The sequence below is a fragment of the Dasypus novemcinctus genome, chromosome 31 (assembly GCF_030445035.2).
Source record: "Dasypus novemcinctus isolate mDasNov1 chromosome 31, mDasNov1.1.hap2, whole genome shotgun sequence".
Taxonomy (NCBI): Eukaryota; Metazoa; Chordata; class Mammalia; order Cingulata; family Dasypodidae; genus Dasypus; species Dasypus novemcinctus.
This window is the reverse complement of record NC_080703.1, coordinates 43,162,111-43,187,631: the sequence shown is the minus strand read 5'-3', so window position 1 is coordinate 43,187,631 and position 25,521 is coordinate 43,162,111. Positions and strand designations below refer to the sequence as shown.

General features: G+C 43.8%; 1 protein-coding gene across 1 annotated transcript in view; it reads right to left on the bottom strand.

The window, feature by feature from the left end:
* The window catches only part of COL6A5 (collagen type VI alpha 5 chain), a 135,088-nt gene extending 113,751 nt beyond the window's left edge, over nt 1-21,337 (bottom strand). The window contains exons 1-3 of the mRNA XM_058290880.2: nt 21,129-21,337; nt 3,268-3,360; nt 1,343-1,939 (exon numbers count right to left, since the gene is read on the bottom strand). Of these exons, the coding sequence (XP_058146863.1) occupies nt 1,343-1,939; nt 3,268-3,331 (661 nt within the window). The 5' untranslated portion in view covers nt 3,332-3,360; nt 21,129-21,337. The remainder of the gene's footprint in view (nt 1-1,342; nt 1,940-3,267; nt 3,361-21,128) is intronic.
* Between the last annotated feature and the right edge of the window lie 4,184 nt (nt 21,338-25,521).

Below are 25,521 nucleotides of genomic sequence, written 5' to 3'. Positions count from 1 at the left end.
GTGCAACTGATACAGCTGGTTTGTGGATGAGAGTGTGGCTGAAAGGGATAGTCTAGGGATGTAAATGTCAGTTGAAAGAACTCTAGAATATAATTTGGGGTCTGGATAACATAGTGAACCCAGAGGTAGATGAGGATTTTGGTAGATAGTACAAATACAAGAATGTTCTTCTATGAACTAGAACAAATGTATGTCACTATTACAAGGTGGTAAGAATATGGAGATGCATGGGAAAAATATAATTAATGTAACTAATGGACTATAGTTAACAGCAATATTGTAATATTCTTGCATCAACATCAAAGAGGCTCCTGTGTTAATATGGGGGGTAAATAGAAAAAGCGTACCACATGTATGCTGTGGCATGGTTGGTGGTAGGAGTCTGATGATGTTCTCTCATAATCTGTGGCGGGTATCTCACAACAACGTAAGATGTTGGTGGAGGTGTGTTGTATGGGAATTCTGCACATTACGCATGATTGTCTTGTAAGTTCACAACTTCTTTAGTAAAAAAATCCCCCCCAAACTAACAAAACCAAATTGATTATATTAGAATTCTACATTATAAACTCAGCACAAAATTTACATCTATTTAGGTCATGTACCAATATACAATAAGATTTTAGGACAAAATATATATATATATATACATTGTGCTATTGTACAACTGATGGCATCCCCTTCTCTGTCTTGTTGAACACAAAGCATGAACATGTGCTAATGGGGTCACATTCTCAGATTATCATTCCCACTTAGTGTCATTATATATCAATTGACTAAGCAACAGGCTTAATTGAATATTTATTGTGTACTCACTGTGCCAGGACTGTCAGGGAAAGAGAACAACAAGGATCTTATTTCTTTACCTCTAAGAGTTTCATGCATTCACTCATTAAGTGACTAAACACCAGCTCACTGTCAGACACTGTGCTAGGCAGAGATACACACCAGGGGTCAGTTCTGCCCTCGTGGTGTTACCAACTCATCCGTGGGGACAGGGGCAGAAGTGGAAAATTACAGCCTGTGGAGAGAGCTACTATCACGAGTTACACACAGACAGCTATGGGACCCCAGGAGAAATCTGGAAGAAAGGATTCCAAGAAGACACGATTCTAGGGTTGAGATTTGAGTGAAGACAAGAATTATCCAGGCCATAAGGAGGCCATGGAGTACAAGAGGAGTCCTGCCAGGGAAAGTGGCATAATCAAAGGCAGAGTCAGGGAAGAGCGCCGTGGGTGGAAACTTGCGGTATCATAATGGGGCTTATCATGAAAGCCCCGACGTGAGTGGAGAGATGCAGAACCCACGGGCTCACCTGCCTCTTCTGCCAAGGGCTCCTTACCTCCCACGTCATCAGCATCAGCAGCTCCCTCTTTGTACTGGACCACGTTCTTGATGATCTGAGTCATGTTCTGGGAAAACGCGCCGAGGTCTCGGGCCGACCGGAGGTTGAAGTGAAACTGAGCCGTGGCCATGGCCTTCAGGTCTTCCTGAGAAGCCTCCTGCAGGCCCACCGAGACCACCCTCACCCCGTCTCTCCGCAGGGCCTCAGCAGCCTCCTCCACGTCGTCCTCAGACGCGGCTGAGGCCAGGACCACCAGCACTGGGGGAAACTGCTTCTTGTCCCTCAGGGCGGCGGGTCCAGAGAAGAAGGCCCTGTGGGCCTCCCGGAGAGCACTGCCCACCCGCAGGGAGCCCCCGAGGAACCCAAAGTTCTTCTTGAGGTGGTTCAGCATGGGGCTCCTGCCCCGGAAGGCGCCCAGGCGGAACTCGGGGTGGAGCTGGTCGCTGAACTGCGCCAGGCCCACGCGGTACTTGTCGGCCTCGACGGGGAGGTCGCTGATCACTTTGCTGATGAACGTTCTCACAAATGGGAAGTACTTAACTCCCAGGTGGTCAGAGCTGTCCACCAGGAACACGACGTCTGCGTACTCGGGGCCTTCAAGACACAAACAGTGGACAAAAACAAAACAGAAAACCAAATCCGATTTAGCCTTTACATTTTAGAGAGCCGTTCTCATTGGAGACTATGTCCTGGTGTTGAGAGGAACGCAGACTCCCAAGGGAAGATCTTATGAAGGTTAAACAGATGGAATTGTACTCATTTCTGCTAAAATGTCAAACAGTAGGACTTTAGTAAAACTAGCCGATGGATTTCTTTTTCTTAATTCTACACCAGAAACAATTTGACTTTTAAAAAAAAATTCTACTGTTGTACTAGAAAAAAGACAACACGATTCCTCCCCCAACAGTTCCAAAGTCCTCTGGACTGATGGCGTAGGCTCATCGGCCATCTTGGGTTTGAGACCGAGAAGCAGAGCCTGCGACAGGGGTCTAGCTGCGTGGGCTAGCCTGGGCGAGGGGCCATGGCAGGGCAGGACGGGGAAGAGGGCAGGGGAGGTGCAAAGAAGGAAGCCAGCACGGCCCGACATGCACACGAGGGGTCCCTACTTCACCCAGGGTTTCTTTACTCTCTCGTTGGTCAGCCATTGGCTGCAGACAATCCCAGACACTGGAGGCAGGTCAGTGGGGGTTTAGGCATGACCTCCTGAGTGTGGTGACTGATCCTCCTGAGCAAGTGGGGACAGCTCTGAGAGGTGCCAGCAATCTCCACAGCACCAGGGGTGGCCCGTGGACAGAGGGTTAGAGTATGCATCTGCAGTCACGTCCTGCGAAGGGTCTAACAACTGGCTCTTTCTTTCAAAGTAACGCAGAAATTTGTCACAAAATCACATGGTGGCCCAGTGCAGCATAAAAATAACACTTCTCTGAACTGTGTTTTTTAGTAATTACCTAAAACCTGTCTTTCATACTCTCTTCCCCATAAAAAATATATATATATTTTGTGTTCATTAAAGAAAAGTAAAGCAGTGGTTTAGTCCACACAAATAAATAACCTAGAATTTGTTTTCCGTGTAAGGTTCCTTTTTCCCTTGTCCTGCCATTTATTAAGGCTAAGATGCAAAATGCAGAATGGATTGCCTATTCCCAGAGACTTGGAGAACACTGGGACTCACGCAATTGAGGAATGGCTAAGGCCTCTTGAGCCAGGTGGAGTGTAACAAAGATTTTGGCCCGTGGCTCTCTGTCATCATTGGCAGATTGTTTGCCTTAAACTGTGCACTTACAAGTACTACTACTCATTGCCGTCTACTTTGATTTTTCACTAAATAAATACATTCTTCCTTTCTCTGTTTATGAAAATAAAGGCTGGCTGAGGCATAAACATGTTTCCCTAAATCATAATCAACATAAAATATACGGTACCTGGGCTCTGATCTGCCAACGTTTCAGCCCAAAGGATGAAGACAAAGATGAACAGCATCTTCATTTTCTTAGGGAAGCTTTCTTACTTTTACCCTGAAAAAAATTTTCATTCACAGCATGAAAAATCTATCCTACGCTAGGAAATATGTACTGAGAAAGTTGGATTTGTGAACGATACGCCATAAGCAAGTATTTCTAGAGAAGTCCCAAGTGTGTCTGAAACATTCATGAAAGCACGTAGAGAATTGGTTGAAGATATATAAGGCTCAGGAACTTTTTTCAGTGCTTCACAAATACGATATAATTTAACCTTCACGAGAGCCTCAAAGATAGGGACTATTAGTACACCTCTGTGACAGGTGAGGAAACCATGGCACTGAGCAGCTTGGTAAGTGGTGGAACCAGAACATTAACCTAGACAGGCTGTTTGCAGAGCCCAAGCTCTTAACCACTATGCTAATAGCACTTTTACAAAATCTCTATGTCTTCACGATTTTTTTTTTAAGAAGTACCAGGATTGAACCCAGGACCTTGCACATGGGAAGTAGACACCCAACCACTGGGCTACATCCACTCCCCTACTCCCCTTTCTCTTTTTTTTTTCCCTCGTGAATTTTATGAAGTGACTATTCTTTACTCTCCATTGTTATGCCAACAATGAATATTGTAAGTGTTCATAACATGTCTCAAAAAACCAACAGACAAATCATGTTTCTTTTTCTCATTCAATCCTTGTGAAAACTGTTTTCCCACTTACAGTTATAACTGGTTTTACAAATTACTCTTACTTTTGGAATTCTCACCACAGCTCACGATCAATTAGAAAACTTCATGGGAAATTACAATCTCATAGAAAATCCGTTAAACCAGTATTTTTTTTTTATAAAAAGGGAAATAGACCAAAATCAACAATACTCAAAATGGAGCTGCCTTACATGAAATATCAACAGTATCAGGGCTGATTTTTATTCTAGAATTTACCTTTCCAGCTGTTGTTTTGAAAGAGCTGATTAAGCATGAAGATTCATAGAATCATTGGCCTCTAGAGTTGGAAGAGATTCTATCCATCATTTAGACTAAGAGATCATTTAGACTAAATCCCTATGTTACAGAGAAGGAAACTGAGGTTCGGAGATAGTAGCTGAATTATGTCAATACTGCAAGACCTTCAAATCTATAGTATAGTATTCTAATATATGATATATTTTACTTATTCATTTACTATTGATATAATTCAATACTATAAAATTCACCCTTTTAAAGTTCACAATTCAGTGATTGTTGGTATATTCTCAAGGATGTGAAACCATGCTACCTAATTCTAGAACATTTGCATCACCTCAAACCAAAGCCCATCCCCATTAGCAGTCACTGCCCACTCCTCTCTCCTCCAGCCTGGCAACCACTAACTTACTTTCTGTCTCTATGGCTTTGCCTATTTTGGACTTTTAAATATAAGTGGATCCTACAATATGTGACTGTTGTACCTGAGTTCTTTAGCATAACGCTCCCACAGTCCGTCAGTGTCCTAACGGGCATGAGTTCCTCGTTAATTGTCAGGGCTGAATAATGTTCCATTGTGGGAATAGACCACGTCTGCTTTACCTATTCATCAGTTAATGGCTATTGGGTTGTTTCCACGTTGGGTGATTATGAATGATGCGCCTATGAACATTCCTTTATGAATTTTTGTGTGGATTTATGTTTTCATTTCTCCCGGGTACACATCCAGAAGTGGAATGTGGTTTTGTGTTCAATCCTTTAGAAAACGCTAAACTGTTTCCAAAGCGGCTGCACCACTTTACATTCCTACTAGTCATGTCTGAAGGTTCCAGCTTCCTCAGATTCTTGCCAACACTGCTGCCATCTGTCTTTTTTATTATAGACATTCTATTGGGTGTGAAGTAGTATCTCATAATAGTTTTGATTTGCATTTCCCCAAAGACAAATGATGCTGGGCATCTTTTCATGTACTCGTTAAGCCATTTGTATATTTTCTTTGGATAAGTATCTATTCAAATCCTTTGCCCATTTTTAATTACGTTTTCTTTTATTACCGAATTATAAGAGTTCTTTATATACTTAGGATATGAGACAGTTATCAGATATATGATTTGAAAATATTTTTTCCTATTTTGGGGTTGTATTTTCACTTTGTTAATAGTGTTCTTTGAAGAACCAAAGTTTTAAATTTTGATGAAGTCCAATTTATCTGTATTTTCATTTGTTTGTGCTTTCGATGTCTTTATCTAAGAACCCACTACCTAACCCAAAATAAGAAGAATTATTCTTAGGCTTTTTTCTCAGAGTTTTAGAGTTTTAGAGGCCTTACATTTAGGTCTTTGATCTATTCTGAATTCATTTTTGTACACGATGTGAGGTAGGGGCACAATTCATCCTTTTGCAAGTAAATATATATCCTGTTGTCCTGTGGCATTTGTTGAAAGACTATTCTTTCACCATTGAAATGCCTTGGGACCTGTATTAGCTTCCTAGGACTAACAGGACAAAGTCCCACAGACTGGGTAGCTTCAACATGAGACGTGGACGCTCTCCAGCTCTGAGGCTGGGAGTCTGAGATCAAGATGGCGGCAGGGCTCTCTCCCTCGGCGGGCTCTAGAGAAGAGGCCTCTCTCTTCCCAGCTTCTGGAGTGGCTGGCAGTGCTCGGCACTCCTAGTGTTTGCATCACGGTGATCTCTGCCCCCATCATCCCATTGTCTTCTTCCCTGGGTGTTTCTGAGTCTTTGCACAGCCTGCTTATAAAGACATGTGGCCTTGGAGTTAGGGCGTACCCCAATCCTCATTGTAGCTTCACTGATTGAATCAGCAAAGGCCCTATTTCCAAGTAGGGTCACAGTCACGGGTACTGGACCTTAGGGCATTAACATGTCTTTTTGGTGGACATAATTTAACCCACATTAGCACCCTTGTCAAAAACATATTTACCTTTTTGTATGAGTTGATTCCTGGACTCTTAATCTGATTTTATTCATCCATACATCAGTCTTTCTGCCAGTACCACAGAGTGTTGATTACTGTACCTTTGTATTAAGTTTTACAGTCAGAAAATGTGAGTCATTCCACTTTGTTCTTTTTCAAGGGCATTCTGGCTAAATTTGGGTCCCTTGCATTTCCACATGAATTTTAAAATCAGATTGTTAACAAGTGTATGCAAAAAGGGCAGCAAGAATTTTGATAGGAATTGCACTGAATATGTATGCATTGTGGAGTGTGGCCATCTTAACAATATTAAATCATTCCATTTCTTGGTCTTCTTGAATTTCTTTTAATGATGATTTTTACTTTTCAGTGTTCAAGTCTTGCACTTCTTTTGTAAAATTTATTCCTAGGTAGTTTGTTTGTTTGTTTGTTTTTGAGACACCAGGGCCGGGGATTCAACCTGGGACCTCATGTATGGGAAGCTGTCGTTCAACCACGAACCACATCGGCTCCCCTGAGCTGGCCTTTTCATTTGTTTGCTTGTTGGTTTTTTTGTTTTGTGTTTAGGAGGTACCAGGGACCTCCCGTGTGGGAAGCAGGCACATGACCACTTGAGCCTTCAATACGAAAGGGTATTGAATTTTGTTAAATGTTTTTTTATGTCTATGGAAATGATCATGTGGTTATAGTCCTTCTTCTATTAACTAAGGCATATTATGCGTTGACTGATTTTTAATCTTTTGAACCTATGTTGGTCCCACTTGGTCTAATACCTTTTATACATTGCTGGATTCAGTTTAATAATATTTTATTGAGAGTTTTTGTGGCTGTATCTATTCATTTTTATATCATTTTGTTGAGGGTTTTTCTGACTATATTCATAAAAGCTACTGGTCTATAGTTTTCCTTTCTTATGAGGTCTTTGTCTGGTTTTGGTGTCAGAGTAATACTGGGTTCATTGAACATGTTGGGAAATGTTCCCTCCTTTTCTAACTTTCGGAAGAGTTTGTTAGGGATGGGTGTTAATTCTTCGTGAAATGATTGGTAGAAATCACCAGTTGAAGCCATCTAGTCATGGGACTTAATTTGTGGGAAGTTTTTTTAAATTACTAATTCAATTCCTTTACTTGTTATTCTTGCCTGAGGTAGTATAGCTACATAGCTGCTTAAGCTCTCATTTGATTACTCTTTACATGGTATATCTCTTTCAATCCTTTTCCTTTCAACGCATTTGTGTCTTTGAATCTTGTAGACAACATGTAGTTGGATCATTGTGGGGTTTTTAAAATCCATTCTTCCAATCTCTGACTTTTAATTGGAGCATTTAATCCATTTACATTTTATGTAATTGCTGAAAAGGTAGGCTTTAAATCTGCCATTTGGCACTGCCTTCTTTTATATTAAATAGGTATCCTTCTGATATACCATTTTAACTCTCTGTTCCTCTCACTCCCTATTTTTTTTTTTTTTAGTTATTTTCCTTAGTGGTTGCATGGGGGTCACAATTAACATGTTAATTTATTACAATCTAGTTTAGATTAATACCAACTTAATTTCAATTCCAATACAAAAACTTTGCTCTTATATAGCTCCATTCTCTCCCAATTCCTTTATGCTCTTGTCATACAAATTACATATTTATAGATTGTATACCTATAAGTGTAGACTTATAGTTGTTGCTTCATACAATAGTCTTTTAAATTACAAGAGTAAAAAAGACTTACAAAAATAAATTTATCCTACTATCTTTAATATTTACCTACCTAGTTACCATTACTGACACTTTTTATATCATTAGGATTTGAGTTACTATATACTGCTCAACATATTTAAGAAAGAATATCTTAAATATTCCTTCACTTTTGAAGAACAGTTTTGCTGGATATAATCTTTTCTTTCAGCACTTTGAATATGTCATCTCACTGCCTCTTGGCCTCCATGGTTTCCAATGAGAAATCAGTTGTTAGTCTTACTGAGGATCCCTTATATGTGATGAATTACTTTTCTCTTGCTGCTTTCAAGATTCCTTCTTGGTCTTTGTCTTTCAACAGTGTGAGTGCTATATATCTAGATGTGGAACTCTTTGAGTTTACCCTGCCTCAGTTTTATTGAGCTTCTTGGATATGTATTTTTCATCAAATTTGAGAAATTTTTAGTTGTCTTCTTTTCACCTATTTATTCTGCTTCTTTCTCTCTCTTGCCTACCCTTCCAGGATTCTTAATATGTGTATTTTGGTACTCCTGATACTTTCCCACAGATTTCTGAGGCTCTCTTAATTTTTCTTCATTCTTTCTTTTCCTCAGACTGGATAATCTCAATCTATCCTGAACTTCACTGATTCTTTCTTCTGCTTACTCAAATAAGGCCCTCTAATGAGGTTTCCATTTCAGTTATGGTCAAGTCCAGAATGTCTATTAGTTTCTTTTTATATTTTCTATCTCTTTATTGATATTTTCTATTTAGTTAGACATTATTCTCATATGTTCCTTTAGTTCTTTGGACAGTTTTCTTCAGTTCTTTGAACATATTAATAATAGCTGATTTAGAGTCTTTGCCTAAAATATCTGACATTTAGGCTTCCTCAGGAAAACACTTTCTGTTGGTTGCTTTTTGTCCCTGTGCACACATTTTTGTTTCTATTTTTCTTAATTGCTTTTGGAAACTGGACATTTTATTTTATTTTATTTTATTTTTTTAAAGATTTATTTTTATTTATTTAATTCCCCTCCCCTCGTTGTCTGTTTTCTGTGTCTTTTTGCTGCGTCTTGTTTCTTTGTCCGCTTCTGTTGTCGTCAGCGGCACAGGAAGTGTGGGCGGCGCCATTCCTCGGCGGGCTGCTCCCTCCTTCATGCTGGGCGGCTCTCCTTATGGGTGCACTCCTTGCGCGTGGGGCTCCCCTACGCGGGGGACACCCCTGTGTGGCACGGCACTCCTTGCGCGCATCAGCACTGCGCATGGGCCAGCTCCACCCGGGTCAAGGAGGCCCGGGGCTTGAACCGCGGGCCTCCCATGTGGTAGACGGACGCCCTAACCACGGGGCCAAAGTCTGTTTCCCTGGACATTTTAAATAATATCCTGTGACAACTATGGAAATCATATTCTTCTCCAACCTAAGATTTGTTGTTGTTTGTTTATTTGTTTGGTGACTTTTTCTTTACTAATTCTACAAAACGTCTGTTTTCTTTGTTTAGCATAGCCACTGAAATCTCTTCTTGGTTAGTGTAGAGGCTAGATAATGACTAGACAGAGATTTCCTTAAACAGAGTATCAGTAAGCTTCCTGTTCTTTGCCAAGGGGCTTTATGTGAATGTCAGAACAACCAGTTAACAACTCTTAGTCTTTACTTTCTGCTTGCACAGAGCCTCAAAGTCAACAGAGATAAGAGTTTAGGGCCTTTTCGGGTCTTTCCTGAGTATGTGCACAGCCTTCTAGAATACCAGGACTCTAGTGGAGTTTTTCAAAGTCCCTATGGACAACTCATGTCCAAGATGTTCCTTTTAAATCTTTTAATTCATCTATTGTTTGTTGCAATTGTTACTCACCATCTCAGGCAGCTGCAAAGTTGAACAATTGTCTGCAATTGTTTTTTATACTAACACCTCTGGAGAAAAGTATTTTTGCACAGGATGAATTGTGAGCAAGGTCAAATAAAGATCGCCTTGCAAATGGGGTCTTACAAGGCACTTGCACAAGTCAAATAATGACAATTCTCTTGTTTTTTTTTTAAAGCTTTATTTATTTATTTATTTCTCTCCCCTTCCCACCCCCCCCAACCCCGGTTGTCTGTTCTCTGTGTCTATTTGCTGCGTCGTCATTCTTGTCCGCTTCTACTGTTGTCAGCAGCATGGGAATCTGTGTTTCTTTTTTTTTTTTTTAAAGATTTATTTATTTATTTATTTAATTCCCCTCCCCCGGTTGTCTGTTTTCTGTGTCTTTTTGCTGCGTCTTGTTTCTTTGTCCGCTTCTGTTGTCGTCAGCGGCACGGGAAGTGTGGGCGGCGCCATTCCTCGGCAGGCTGCTCCCTCCTTTGCGCTGGGCGGCTCTCCTTATGGGTGCACTCCTTGCGCGTGGGGCTCCCCTACGCGGGGGACACCCCTGTGTAGCACGGCACTCCTTGCGCGCATCAGCACTGCGCATGGGCCAGCTCCACACGGGTCAAGGAGGCCTGGGGCTTGAACCGCGGACCTCCCATGTGGTAGACGGACGCCCTAACCACTGGGCCAAAGTCCGTTTCCCTGTGTTTCTTTTTTGTTGCACCATTCTTGTATGTCAGCTCTCCGTGTGTGCAGCACCATTCCTGGGCAGGCTGCACTTTCTTTCATGCTGGGCGGCTCTCCTTACGGGGCCCACTCCTTGCGCGTGGGGCTCCCCTACACGGGGAAACCCCTACGTGGCACAGCACTCCTTGCGCGCATCAGCACTGCGCATGGGCCAGCTCCACATGGGTCAAGGAGGCCCAGGGTTTGAACCACGGACCTCCCATGTGGTAGATGGACACCCTAACCACTGGGCCAAGTCTGCTTCCCTGACAATTCTCTTTGAATGAGGCTTTCATATTCACCCTCATCAGCCCTCCTCATTTCTGCCAAGTTGCTGGTTTTCACCACAGTGATGAACTATTGGTTTTTAAGACTACCACAGATATAGAGAGCAGTGGTGGGGGGGGGTGTCGAAAAGGGAGTAAGACAAGTGAAACCACTACAAAGCTTGCTGTTCTTACTGAGATTGCTGCGTGATTTTGGCCAATTTACAGAGCTCTGAAGAAAAATTGATTCTGACAGCATTTGCCAGGTTTCTCACTGTTTTTATGAGGATAGAATTTTCAGAGATCCTTACTCCATCATTTTGGCTGATATTCTCAAGAATGGGATGAAGAGGAAGAGGCATCTCTGATCAGCTATGCTCATCCAGGAATCAATAAATGTTCACAGCTAATGCATAGAGCCCTCCTCAGGCTTGGGGAATGCAAATGAGCTGGGACGCCAGCTCAAGCTTGACTCAGTTGCCCTTTTGACCTGTGGACACCAGAACCTCAGGGCCAGTGGTCATAGGAAGCATGCGGGGTGCACATCCATGCGCAGCTCTGCTCCGAGCCCCCATCCCTTGGAGTGACACTGCTCCCATTCCAGCTCATGTTTCCACTCCTCAGGTCTCGGGTCTGAGATGGTCGCAGTGGTGAGTACGGTATGTCTTATTTATTTATTTTTATTGTCTTTCTTTCCTCTAAGTCAGGGGCTCTTAACCTTTTTGTTTCACTGACCCCTTTACCAATCAGGTGAAAATCCACAGACCCCTTACTAAGTCCACACTGTACTGTGTGTTATTTAATAAAGTATATGTCACACCTACACCAACACATCCCCACAAGAAAAATGTTTTTTTTAAATTTTCAATTCAAGCTCACAGACCTCCTGAAGGGGTCCATGGAACTCTGGTTAAGAACCCCTACTCTAAGAGAAGGCTGATTTTGTCTATTTTGTTCATCTTCATCTCTGGCTCCTGGCACATGGTAGACACTTAAAAATCTTATGGCTATTACAATAAATATCTTTATAGAGACAACATTTCACATACGTGTGATTATCTATAGCTTAATTTTGTAGAGGTGGAATTGCTAGGTCTAATGTGTGTTTACTCTAGGTTTTATTGCTATTCATTGCCTTGTACCAACACAATCGCAACCAGAGATGTGCCATACCCATCCACACTGCACGTTTCATCATCCTCACTTCATGTTCTTATTTTGCCTTTTTAATTATTTATCTTCCTTTGGGAAATGTTCTAATTTGTCTCTCTTTCCTACTGCTTGTGTTCTTGAGATAATTATAATTATTTTGTGTAAGCTCATTTTCAATTCTCCAGGCTAGTAATGCATCCCTGGGGAAAGGGCAGAAGCTTGTGATTTTCCAGATGAGATGGGGGAAGGGGGCACCCTCTCAGAAAAGAGAAGCTCCAGTGTTGCAGTCTAAGCTCCACGACTCCCAGTTCCCACTCCCAGTCCCCCGCCCCCATCCAGGTACTTCCACCTCGGGCCCCATGCATCTTCTGGGCAGCCCTCACTCATTTATTACTTATCTACGGCTCTGGGCTCCTTGATGGCGCAACTTCCCTACGTCGTCTTCGGCACCCTGAGGGTTGGGTTTGGTGGAGAAAGCCAGCAACCAGTGCTAAATGGCCAACTTGTCCAAATTAAAAGTCTCCCGTCCCAGGAGAAAAGAAAGACTATAGTATAGATGCTCCAGGATGTCAGAGTGGGACCACACCTAGGAGAGGATGGAAACTTCTACTCTCTAAAGTTCCTCCTCGTTTAAAATTCTCTGACCCCACGATACTGTGATGAAGCTCCTCAGGCAGAGAGTGGCCCCAACAAGTCGTACTTTTGGAAGATGAGTCCTGTAATTTTTGAGGCGATATACCCCAAACCAGATGTGGGGCACAAAGAAACTCCAGGCTTGAAAGGCTGCTGAGTGCTCAACTCACCCATTCTTAAAGTCAGCTGCTCAGACTCTCTGAGGCTGACTGGGAGCTCAAAGCCAACGTCAGCTCTGAGGGTAATGGACCCTGAGACTCCAGGGGAGTCGGCAGCTGGACTGCACATCTGGGGAGAAGGTGCCGTGCACTGAGCGCAGGGCGGGGCACTGTGGCCCTGCTGTCTCTGGTGGGATGTCCAGCACATGCTCATCAGTCACGGCTGGGTGGGGAAGGAAATTCCTCAGCCATTGCCAAGTACCAAAGTAGGAGCATAATGATGGAATAATGAGTAATCACCTCACATCTTTTGATTAAGTTCCTTTGGTCAGAAGACAAATCTTACTCATTTGGAATAAACTACTTTCTATGGGACCGTCTGGGTTATAACATTGTGGCCTTAAAAGGACTAGAGGAGGAGGGAAAAAAAAAATGCTTACTTTAACAAAGTGCAAGGATGCAGGCATAGTAAAAGCTTGCAACCTGCTGGCAGGTTCAGGAACTAAAGGAAAAGAGCAATTCTTTGCGTTATAATAATAACATAGCAAAGACTGGCGTGTGTATTGAGTCTGCTGAATTGGAACTAAGTATGTAACAGTTTATTGGAGGTTTGCACTGATAAATTCTGCAACAACCACAGTATCAATGGCATTTTCTTTTAGCACCAAGCCTAATTTCTTTCTCTCCTTTTGCAGCCAAAGAAGTAAGAGCTCCTGAACAAGGCTAAGAAATAAGCACCAGGTCCTCTCCCCTTCCAAGCACCCCTGTTTTCCTTCTCCCTAATGTCCACCCTCCATTCTGGCTCATCATCTTTCACTCAGGACACCTGTGCAGGCGGGTGACCCCCAAACAGAAGAGGCCCTGGCCGGGCTAAGGAGCTCCCGCAGAGCTACAATCCAGAAACCGCTTCCTCCAGCTGGAAGGGGCCTGCCATGCACACGTGCCACCCCCCAGTTCCAGCTGAGGATCTGAGGCTGGGTGGCATGGCCAAAGTCACACAGCCAGTCTGTGGCAGAGCGACTGAAAGCCCAGCCTCGGTCCCCCTGGGGCTTTGGTGCATTTCTGGTGGCATCTGAGAAACACTTCGCATTTTCCTGACTGCGGGGTGGCAAGGTCAGCTGACCACCAGCCGTGTCCTCTGTGCTGCCACAGCCCCTCCCCTTGGCATGCACGCGCTCTTGGTTCTCCCCAGCACTGCTCCTCAGGGAGACTGTGCCGCCTCCTCCACCCCCAGTCCACGCGCACCGACCCTGCTCGAGCTGCTGCTGCCAAGTCCAGCCCCTTCTTCGGCACTTGTATTTCGCCTTGTTCTCTGGTGATGGGGTTCCTTTCGGTAATCCCCACCTTCCCCCACCTTCCCCTAGTACATCTAAAGCCTGCTAAGGGCAGGACGGCTTGGCCCTCATCACTGACGGCCCCTGCTTTCAACTTACCATAAAACCAGTTGTTTTTAATTAATAATTAAATTATAATACATGATTAAATTAATAATTTAGTAATAAATTATTCTCTCATTATTCTCTACCCTCTAGGGTTCTCTTCTAATTCTTATTCCTAACTTTACGAAATCTGTTTTCTTTTTTTCTGGATTAGGGTTACTGTTTTATTGGGGGCCTTTCCCCAAAAGACATTTGTGCCTTTGCTAATCCATTCCGTTGTTTTGCTTTTTTGTTTTGTTTTGGTCTTAATCCTCAGTTTTCTGTCTTTATCCTTACTCGTTTTCCTTAGGTTTGTTTTCTGGTTTTCCCTGAACTTCTTGAATCGAATGATTCATTCGTTTACTTCTTTCTTCCTTAGCAATGACGCTTTTGAGGCCAAGCATTTTCCTAAGTACAGTTACAGCTTTTCAACATCAGCTTTGATACCCCCACATCATCATTGTTCAGTGCATCTGTTTCCCAGAGCTGCCGCGACAAGCCCCGGGAGCTTGGTGGAGCACAGCGACGCTCTCTCGGGGCCCTGGGCTGGAGGGAGACACCGAGCTGCTGGCAGGCGGGCTCGGCCTGGAGGCCAGCCTCCACCCCGCGGCCTCCCCGGCCTACGGCGCCCTCTCAGTGCCCCCTCCGCGGGCTCTCCTCCTCGAGGGTCCTGCCCTTTGTCCTTTTCTTCTAGGGACACCCGTCAGAACGGATTCGGGCACGCCCTCGTCACCCTGTTCACAACGACCCCGTCTTAACTCGATCACATCTGCAAACACTCAGTCCAAAGAGTCACCTCCCGAGGAGAGGTTTCAACCTGTCGTTTCAGGGGCCACAAGTCCACTTCTCACAGCCAGGAATTCTGCAGTTACAGCTTGTTTACTTTTTTGCCTTTACTTCTGGTTCCTTTTTTCCTTCTGTTTCCATTAATTCAGAAGCTTGTATATATGTTTTCTTCTAATGATAGAATGAACTTAGTAAAATTATTTACAAATGAAATGTTTTAACTCATTTCTAAACTCATCAACTTTAGAAATGAAGTAATCTTTACCCCCACCAATGAACGATTAAAAAATCAGTCTGCTTGCATTTCCCCTCCACTCTGTTTTTTTGTTTGCATTTCATAGGTGCAAGAGTCTCCCAATTTATTAGAAAATTACCTTTGAAACTTTAAAATTTTTATACCGGGGCTTTTCCTTTGAGAATTTTAATAATTCATGCTTTGTGAACATAGTACCAATGTTACTTCAATTTTAATTCTGTTTAAATAGATTTAATGTGCCCCGCAATTCCTTATCAATTCTTGGGTTTTGTTTTTGTTTTTGTTTTGATTCTGGAACAATCTAGATCAGCCCTGTCCAAAAGAAATATAATGCAGGCCACATATGCAATTAAATGTTTTAGCAACCACAGTAACAGAACTAAAAAGAAGCAGGTGAAATTAATAGTATGTTTTTCTTAACCCAATATATCCAAAGTATTATCATATCAATGTGCAATCATTATAAATATTAACAAGATATTTTGTATCTTTTTTCACAAACTTCAAAATCTGATGTGCATTTTACTCCTGCAGCACATCTCAACTCAGACTAGCCACATTTCAAGAGTTTGACACCCAAGTATGGTGAGCAGCTGCCTGCCTGGACAACACCTTGACAGGTAACGGTGCTCTTGCAGGTGCTCTTTAGGCATCGGAACAGAACCTTCCAGCCCACAGCCCAGGAGATGAGAAGAGGAGCGCCTGCACACCCACAGCACTTGCCGGCTCACCAGCTGGGATGCCCTGGGGCGATGACTCAAACTCTGCCTTTCGGAGGTGGTTAATTAAAGCTTCTCGAGCTTCAGGGTGCAGAAGATTCACAGGGCATCTGTCCAAACGCAGGCTTTGATTCACCAGTTCCGTATTCGCCTTGAGAATCTGTTTTTAACAAGCTCCTGGAGGATGCTGGCCCTCAAAAACCATTTAGAGTAACAAGGGATTCGGCTATCGATGCTGAGGTTTGCGTAATTGAGAATATCTTTCTGACGCCTTTCCAATTTGGGCAGCATTCTTCCCCGTTTCCCTTTCTCATCGAGTCAACGTCTTCTGGAACCTGAGGTTGCTGATATAAACTATGTGGCCAGCCTGATTTATTTTTTTCTAGCTGGATTATTTTATCCTTTAACCTTAAATATGACTATGTTAATCACCCTGTTAAGTCTTATTTATTAACGTTTTCCGGGAATATGAGGAGGCTTTTGAGCTGCCAATTCATGTGTTCTTTCATTTTGAGAACATTTTTAATCGGATTCCATACTTCCTCAATTATAAGAGGCATTTTTTCACATTTCAGTATTTCTCAAACTGAGGAATATTTGTAAGTGACACATTCATTTAATATATTATTGTTCCTTTTATTCCTCCAAAGCTAGTTTTAATTCAGTGGTGCATTTTTAAATTAATGACAGTTCAACATTAAAGAAACACATTACATGTTAAACTTACTTATCAATTCCTTTTTTGTTTTTTAGGAAGTCCACTTATGTGTATCCTCTCTCTCTGTTGTCTGTTGTCCCTCGTTGTTATTCTCTCTAAACACAATTCTGGTTTTGTCCTTGTCCTCTGCAATCCGTGAGATTTTTTACAAACTTGCCTCCAAGTCAAAACTCTGTTTTCCATAAGGGTGACTTACATCTAGTTGCTTCTAATTTGCATTTTGATTTTGTAGTGGTCTCGTTTTCTTTCTGGGCTTTGCCTTAGCTCTCTCTTGCATTTTTTCTTTGGGTCCTGAACACAGGGTTGGTAGAGCCTGTGCTCTCAAATGCCTTTGAGAGTCTGTACCAAACGTTCTTCTGTTTCCTGGACTAATTCTAAACTTGTTTTGCATGTAGCACATTTTCTCTTTTTATTGGAACTATTTTTACATAAAATGCATAGTGGTACTTTGGGTTTACTGTGCAGCATTTAGATACGTGATGGGGAGGGGAGAACAAAGTTGAGGCAGTAGGGATCCAACAGGTGCTCGTCCTATGCATTTCACATTCATAGATCTGTTATTTTGTAATTTGTTGCTGTCAAGAATAGAAATTTTCCTTTCACTACACTTTTAATTGGTCATTGCTGGTTTGTAGAGAAGCTAATGCTTTTCTGTATTTATTTTGTAGTTAGCTATCTAACTCAGTGATTAGGTTTAATAATTTTCAATTGATTGTCTTAGATATGGTCTATTTAGAACAGCAAGCACTTATCTATTTTTCATGTCCAGTTACCATTCCTTGTCCTTTAGCCTTACAACATTCTTATGAAGTGAATACTGCCATTAGTCCATAAGACAGAAAATGAGAGCAATGTTTAGAATCTTACCCAAGTTCACACAGCTAGTTAAGTGGTGAAACGCTCTTTGAACCCAGGTAGATGGGCTCTTAAACCACTGCACAGTTTGCACATTTTGATTAGGTTACCTCTTCCTTTCCAAATAATTTTTCCTTATCTTATTGCAATGGTTAAAATGAAGTTTGCAAAGTTGTCTTCCTTCCTGCATTCCTTCCACAAACTTCCCCCTCTCCACTGGGAAGACGGACTGGACGTCAGAAGCGTTAAGGTCCATGGTAGCGCTCTACCAACTGGGCGAAGAATCTTGGGCAAGGGTTTCATAATTCTGAGTCTCAACGTTCTCATCAATGAAGTACTAATAAACACATCTACTCCTTTTACCTCTCAGGATTACTATGACATTTAAATGGAACCACTTATATAAACTGCTTCAAGACCTATATAGTTTGTTATTCCTCTAATTCCACACCCAGGCCACTTCCATTTCAGGGTCTGTTTTCTTGGCCAGAATAGTAGCCTAGAAACTTCTTGGTTATCATTTTCTCTACCATTCCCTTTTTCCCCAACACACTCACACAGACATACGCACACACACACCACTACCCGTCTCAACCATTGCAGCAGGCCATTCTCCAAAAAACCATTCTTCTCCTGTATCCATGTTGCGAAGACTTCTAGTTACCTATCCATTACCCAGAATTCCCCCTTCTTTACTAGTGGAACCCATATATTGAGTTTTCCAAACCTTTGTAGCTAAGGTTGGCCAATGAAATAGATGCAAAAGGAGACTGGTCCAGTTGGGAAAAAGGTCTTTTTGACTGTCCTCCTTCCTCCTCCCCACATGGATCAACATGGTTCAGCAGCCAACCTGGGACCATAAGGCCACCTTGCAGATAGGAGCTACATGCTAAGAAAGGAGAACATAAGACGAAAAGAAGACTAGGTCACTGATAACTCTATCAGCCTGTACTGACTACCTCTGGATTTATTTTACACATGGAAAACAAGTCATAAGTTACATTTGCCACTGTTATTTAGGTTTGCTTTTGTTGCGGCTAAATCTAACCATAATTGCTAGGATCTAAATATAGAATGACATTTAATATGCATAAGAGTACATATTTAAAGTACTTATAAAAAGTACAAATAAATAATAGGTACAAATAAATAATAGGTAGACAGCACAGAAGAAAATTATAAATTACACTTCTGTATTAAGGAAGTTTAGCAAGACCTTCATTGGCAATCTTTTTGTCTATCACTATGTCACTACTCAGCTATTTGTTTAGGTTTGTTTTAGTTTTCTGATTGTTAAAAAAAAAGACAGGCCCGGGTGATCAGCTCCAAGATTACGGTAATTGCTAACATACATGTAGTACAGACTCAGTATGTGCCGAGCATTGTAAACAACAATCTCTAATTCTCATATCCACTCTTTAGGCTAGCTGTCATTATGCCCATTCTACAGATGAAGAAACTGAGGCTGGGAATGGTAGCCCAGCTCACCAAAAAGGCTTACGGTCTCTGCCTGCAATGGCGGTGGCTCTTTTCACTGCCCTTCCTGCAGCTCTACTTCCACTCTTCTTGTCCCTCCTTATCTTGCCAAGGTAATAATCAGCTAGCCACGTGAACCCCTCAGTGCTAAGAGAGAAGGCTCAAGGAGTCTTCAGATGCCAAGTCTTGAACCACAGTCTGTCCCCTACAGGGTGGCCTGAAGGAAAAGAATTCAAACAGATGAGAGGGGGGTGACGGCAGAACCACAGAGCCCCAGGGACAGGGAGGGGTGGCCACTGCCGCTGGCCTCCCGCTGGTTGTGGTCAGGTTCCAGCTCTGCCCAGTGTCCACCTCCACCTCCTCGCACCTGCCCAGCGAGGACCTGGCCTGAGACCCCATGAGATGGGCAGGGACGCCCTCCAGGCCCACTGCAATGCCAAGAGCAGCGGACCTGGCCCATGGGCTCCCGCCCCGCTGTCAGAGCCACACAGAGCTGGGCAGATGTCCCAGGGCTGAAAACGCTTGCCTTTTGGAAGGTAATTTGAACTTGAAGCACAGCATGGACTACTAGGGAAACAAAAGCACACGTTATCAACGTTCCAGCTTCTTCCAGAAGGAGGCTGAGCTTATGCCCATGGGACATGCTCTGTGGGCAGCTAAGGTTCGGGATGGGAAATTCCTACAGCAGCAAAGTTAATTTTCATACCACTGCCATTCCTAGCAACAGCTCCCAGTTTTACAGGCATTTCCAAAGATGTTTCAGACACAACGCGGTTAGCCTCTGAAATCTATTAGACGTTGTAATTTAAAACACACATGCATAATTAAGTATGCATTCACTGTATTGAATACTTTCTCTGCTTTAATACATCACTGAAGATCCAACACTGTAATTGTACAGTGCATGGGAATCTCTGAAGAAAAGAGCTCTGGAATGAATACTGGCAAATACAATATCAAAACTACACATCCTGAATCTACCCATTGAAGAGAGGAGAAAATTGAGAAATATCCGCAGAGATTTCTTCCGATACTCAGAAGTCAGTAGCAGATTTCGTCCTAATATGTAAGTTAAGCCACTAAAAAGGGAAATGAGAATAACAACAAAATAACTGACAGCAAATCATGCCTAGAGCCTTCATCATCAAATATTTCATGTCAGATTCTCAGCAATGATGAAAAGCCTACCTCACCTGCAAGAATATTTCAGAACCTGGGAGAAAGGGAGACCATAAAGCTTGATTCTGCATTTGTTTCCAAGGGGCTTTCCCAGAGCCATGTATCTCTTCTCAGTGTTTGTTTGAGGTTTGTATGACATGTACTTGTCAGAGAAGAAATTGTCTTTTCCACTTTGACTCACAAGAAATCTCAGGATCCCGATTTATTCTACTCATAAGTTGTACCATCGTGAACTTCCATGCAAAGGCTGAAAAATGTCTTGCTGGTGTTGTTATTCTTAGGGATTTTTGTTCAATACTCACAAAATAAATACACCTCTCTCCACATATCTAATTATCTGACACTCTGGTTGACAACAACAGGAATGAAAATGAACTTCAGAAGGAGCATTTGAAGAATGACCAAAAGAAATGTGCGGTCTAAAGCACCACACCAAATGACTGCGATCCCGGCGGGAGGACAACGTGCCACCAGCCCGAGCTTCCCAGAGCGCCCAGCTGCTCCTTCACGCCTGGCTGCTCCTTCGCGCCCAGCTGCTCCTTTGCGCCCAGTGCCCTGCTGGTCTCGCCCACGTGGGGGCCCAGCAGTGCCTGCTAAAGCCAGGGTCGGAGGCTGTTTGGAGGGGACAGAAGAGCAGTTCCCACCCACCCCGAGGTGGGTGACTACACCTGACTACACCTGTGCCTGAAGCTTTAGGGCTGATGTCCACATACCTACTGCCGTTATTTGGAGCCCCTGTATTGGGATTTGGGTGCGAACGTTAGGTGTACCCAAGGCAGTGGTTGAAGGAGTGGTTCTCAGGCTGCAGCTGCACAGAATCATCTGGAAGATGATTGGGGGGGGGCGCAGTATTTGCATTTTCCACAATTTCCCGGGGGTGGCAATGCTGCTGCTCTTTGGGCCAGGCTCCCAACAGCTCTGCTCTGAGGTGGTTTCCAACGCTAACAGCTAGGCTTTCAGAGCCTCAGTTTCCCCCACTTAACAAAATCCCTGCAGATTTTCGGGCACCCAGCTGCTGCGACCTCCCCGGTGGGGAGAACTTACTTGCACGCACAGACCTGCCCGCAGCTCCCCCTGCACCAGCCACTCTCCAGCTCTCCTGGCTTCGGGGACGCTCAGGACCCCAAGGCTGCTCCCAGCTCTCCGGAGGGGCTGCACCGCAAGGCGCCGGAGCCTCCGGGCTCCCCGCAGTGCAGCCGGGCTGCAGGTGGGCGGCCTGCACGGCAGCAGCGCCCTTTTAAGCCTGTGCTGGATAGCGCCCTTGGCCCGGCTCCCCCGCCGGCTGGGGCCTGTAACGCGCGCAGCTCTAACACGAGTGTGCAGAGGCGCTGCAGCTGTTGGCCTGTCTCCACGCCATCCAGCCACGGGTTTTGGGGAAGCGGCGGGCTGCCAAATGGACGCCAGAAGGCAGTTTCTCAGAAACCGAGGGCAAATTTTATCTGCTGGCGGCTGAGCTGAGGTCACTGCTGCTACTTGGACTGAGGACTTGTCATTTGGCTCCAACAGTTTACAATGCCCCAGGGCCAAACTGCGGAGAACCGGAGAATTCCCAAGGAGGGAGCCCTGCCCTGCAGGGGCTGCGGGAGAGGAGAGAGAAAGTAACTAACGGCCTCCTCTGAGGTCTAAGGTAGCAGTTGCTTTGTCCAGGAGGGCAGGGGCCGTAAATGGAGCAGATGAAAATGAAGAGCTGACTGAGCCCACAGCTCACAGTGAAGAATTTGGAAAGCAGGGACTATTCTTCCCTGAATGGCTTGGTTTTGACGCTTGTTTATTTTTTTCCTGGGACGTATACTCGCAGTTGAATATTTCATAGTGCGTGCATGCACCTGCCGGTGAAGGTGTTTTAGCTCGTGCAGCCGAGTGAAATCTATCAGTGCACCGCTTCCGCCTGGCACGCTCTTGGGGCTGCCCGTGAAGAGACACGCTGAAATTGCTCACGCTTTGACGCTTTATGAAGAGGCCAAGGGGAAACCGGAGAGCTGGAACTCACTCTTGCTCAGCAAGGTCCTCGGGTTCACACGGCCTCCGATCCAGGGCTCAGAAGTCACATTAAACATTTCTTCAGGGAAGCGGACTTGGCCCAAAGGATAAAGCATCCGACTACCACATGAGAGGTTCGCAGTTCAAACCCTGGGCCTCCTTGACCCGTGTGGAGCTGGCCCATGCACAGTGCTGATGCGCGCAAGGAGTGCCTTGACACTCAGGGTGTCCCCCACGTAGGGGAGCCCCACGCGCAAGGAGTGCACCCCGTAAGGAGAGCCGCCCAGCGCAAAAGAAAGTGCAGCCTGCCCAGGGATGGCGCCGCACACACGGAGAGCTGACACAACAAGATGACGCAACAAAAAGAAACACAGATTCCCGTGCCGCTGATGGGGATAGAGGCGGTCACAGAGGAACGCGCAGCGAGTGGACAGAGAGAGCAGACAACTGCGGGGGAGGGGAGAGAAATAAATTTTTAAAAATTTCTTCAGGGAACTGTTTGGCAGTTCCTAAAAGAGTGAGTATAGACTTGCCACATGACCCAGCAAAAGTAGTGACCCAGACGTCTGCACACCAACGTCCACGGCAGAGTTATTCACGACTGCCAGAAGCCCAAAACAACCAGGTGTCCAGCCCTCGATGAGAGGATCAACAAATTGTGGTGTGTACACATGATGAAATACTACGCAACGGTGAGAAGAAACCAAGTCGTGGAGCACATGACAACGTGGATGAAGCTGGAGGACAACAAGTTGAGTGAAGCAAGCCAGACACAAAAGGACAAAGCCCATATGACCGTGCTACTATGAACTAAACATACTGTGTGATCATGGAGTTAATCAGAGTACAGGTCACCAGAAAACAGAATGAGGATAGGGAACAGAAAGCTGAGGGTTCATCTGTGCAGAATTGGTAAAAAGATATTTTGTAAATCTTTGGAAATGAATAGAAATGGTGAAAGCACATCATAATGCTTGTCACTTGCAGTGCTGTCATATGGGTATGACAGTGGTTGAAAGGAAAAGTCTAAGGACATGAATATTAATAGAAAGAAAGCTAAAAAATGTAATGGGACTGTAAAAGATAGCGAAAGCTCATGTGAAATACAAATATGCATAGTATTGCAGACATAAAGTTGTTTTTACAAGATATAATTACAAATAAACTAGAGGTATGGAAACAGAATAGCAGCTGTGTACGGCAGGGGAAGCACAGAGAGATTGAGAGGTGAAGAATTTTTTTGTTTGTCTGTTTTTTGGTTTTTTTTAATTTATTATAATTGGAATAATGAAAATACTCTCATAATAATTGAAGTGATGAACGCACAACTGTGTGATTATACCAAATACCACTGATTGTGCACTTTGGATGGATTTATGCTTTATTAATATATATCAATAACATTGTTTTTAAAAAGCGTTTCCTCAGAAGAAATGGTATGGGAAGGATGGAGAGTGGGAAGTTGAGTGAGGGCTGTCAATTTTTCCCCATTTATTTTATTTTACTTAACAAAAAGGGCACAGACGTGGGTAAACTAATAACGTTTTCCTTTCGTTTTTCATTTTAATAAGGAAAAATGGTGCTGATGCAAGGGGAAAATGGTCTTCCTCAGAAGAAAGGGTATTTGCTCCATGCCGAAGATGTCCTGGATGCCCAGAACCGACTCCGAGGAGTCAAGATCCTGAGAGCCAGAACCTGAAGGCAGTTCTGCTCGATTTGAAGGCCACGCTCTTTGCACCACGTCACTCGGCTTCGTTTCAAGATCAGAATCAGAGAAACAAAGACCAACGCCAAAGCATGTTTTCCTGAGAAACACCGACCGTCGCCAAAGCGTGTTTGCCCGGGTCGGGGTGCAGCCGGGCCCCTGAGCCTGCTCCTCCGCGTGGGTGACCCCCACCCACTGCCCGGGGTTTAAGGGCGACGGCGCACTGGGCGCCGGAGGAAACAGAGAGAGACGCTGAGGGCTAGGCGGCCAGGGAGCAGGAGCCTGAGGACAAAGCAAGCTTCTGCTCCGTCCACGGAAACTCAGCGTGCTGCTGCTGAAAAAACAGACTGATTCATGGCGATCTTCCCCCCAACCAGGAGTCAGGACACAGGGGAGAAGGAGGCTGTGAATTTCCAGGGAAGGGTGGAGTTCCTCCTACAGAGCTAGGGGAACCTCAAGCAGCGCTGGAGTCAAAAGGAAGTGGGGGAGGTGGGGAGTCCTAACTTTTCTGGAAGGCGTTATCAGAGGATTATTTTTTTTTACTTGTAATTCAATTGCAATTTAACTTTCACAACCACAGTATGAAATAAAACTGGCTTTTGGGGTCAACAGCCTCTTCCACGGAATTCAGCGTTTTGTTTTCCTTTCTTCTGACTATAAAACGGAAACAAGTTTTTCCCCAAAGAAATGATGATGCAAAATTTGTCCTCTAATGAGAATTTCACTTATTCTACTAAGTATACATTAATTTAACTTAATCTTTTGCAGGAAGCAGGAGTTTGGAGCTGAGTATCTGAAGGAATCCTGGCACTTGAGGTGCCAAGTTTTCAATTTCATAACACAGAAAACAACCGTATTCGACTTACAATATTTACCTCGCTTTGATTTTACTTACCGTTTCCTCTAGAAAAAGTTACTGAATAAAAGAAATCCAACATTTCAAGAGCGTGGAAAGGTTTTTCAATTTTATTCCAGAATTAATCATGTTATATATGGTTTTCATTAACCCAGCCTTCACAATCTGGTTTTTGTTTGGTTTTTGTGGGTTTTGTTTTGTTTGTTTGTTTGTTTTATTTTGTTCTGTTTTGCTTGCGGCTACTTTAAATAAGAAGCTAACTGGACATTGTAAATCCTCACAGGGCCCACTGGATGGAATGGGGGAGAGTATGGGCTATGATGTGGACCATTGACCATGAGGTGCAGAGGTGCCCAGAGATGTACTTACCAAATGCAATGGATGTGTCATGATGATGGGAATGAGTGTTGCTGGGGGGGGAGTGGTGGGGTGGGGGTGGTGGGGTTGAATGGGTCCTCATATATTTTTTTTAATGTAATATTTTTACAGAATCAATAATAAAAAAAATAAAAAAAAAAAAAGAAGCTAACTTCAGTGTGAGAGATGGTTAACTGCATAGTCTACACTAATTAATCCCTACTGGCTATTACTGGTGGGACTTTTGAAAATCTGAAATCCATGCTTCTGTGACCGGATTTTGTCTAGGTTCTTGACTATGCTGCAGAAATGAATTTTAAGAGCACGTCAAGTGAGTTAAGCCAGTAATTTATTAAGATAGGGAGGGAAGAGAAATGGGAGAAAATAACAGCTCATAGGTCCCAGGTAGAGAGAAAGGGCTGAAAAGTGAGAAAGTGGGCTGATTCACAGACTGCAATTTCCTGTCAAAGATTATAAATGCCCAGGTTTTACTGTCATGGTGAATATGGCAGGGGGAAAATGGCGAGAGCAGGGCACAG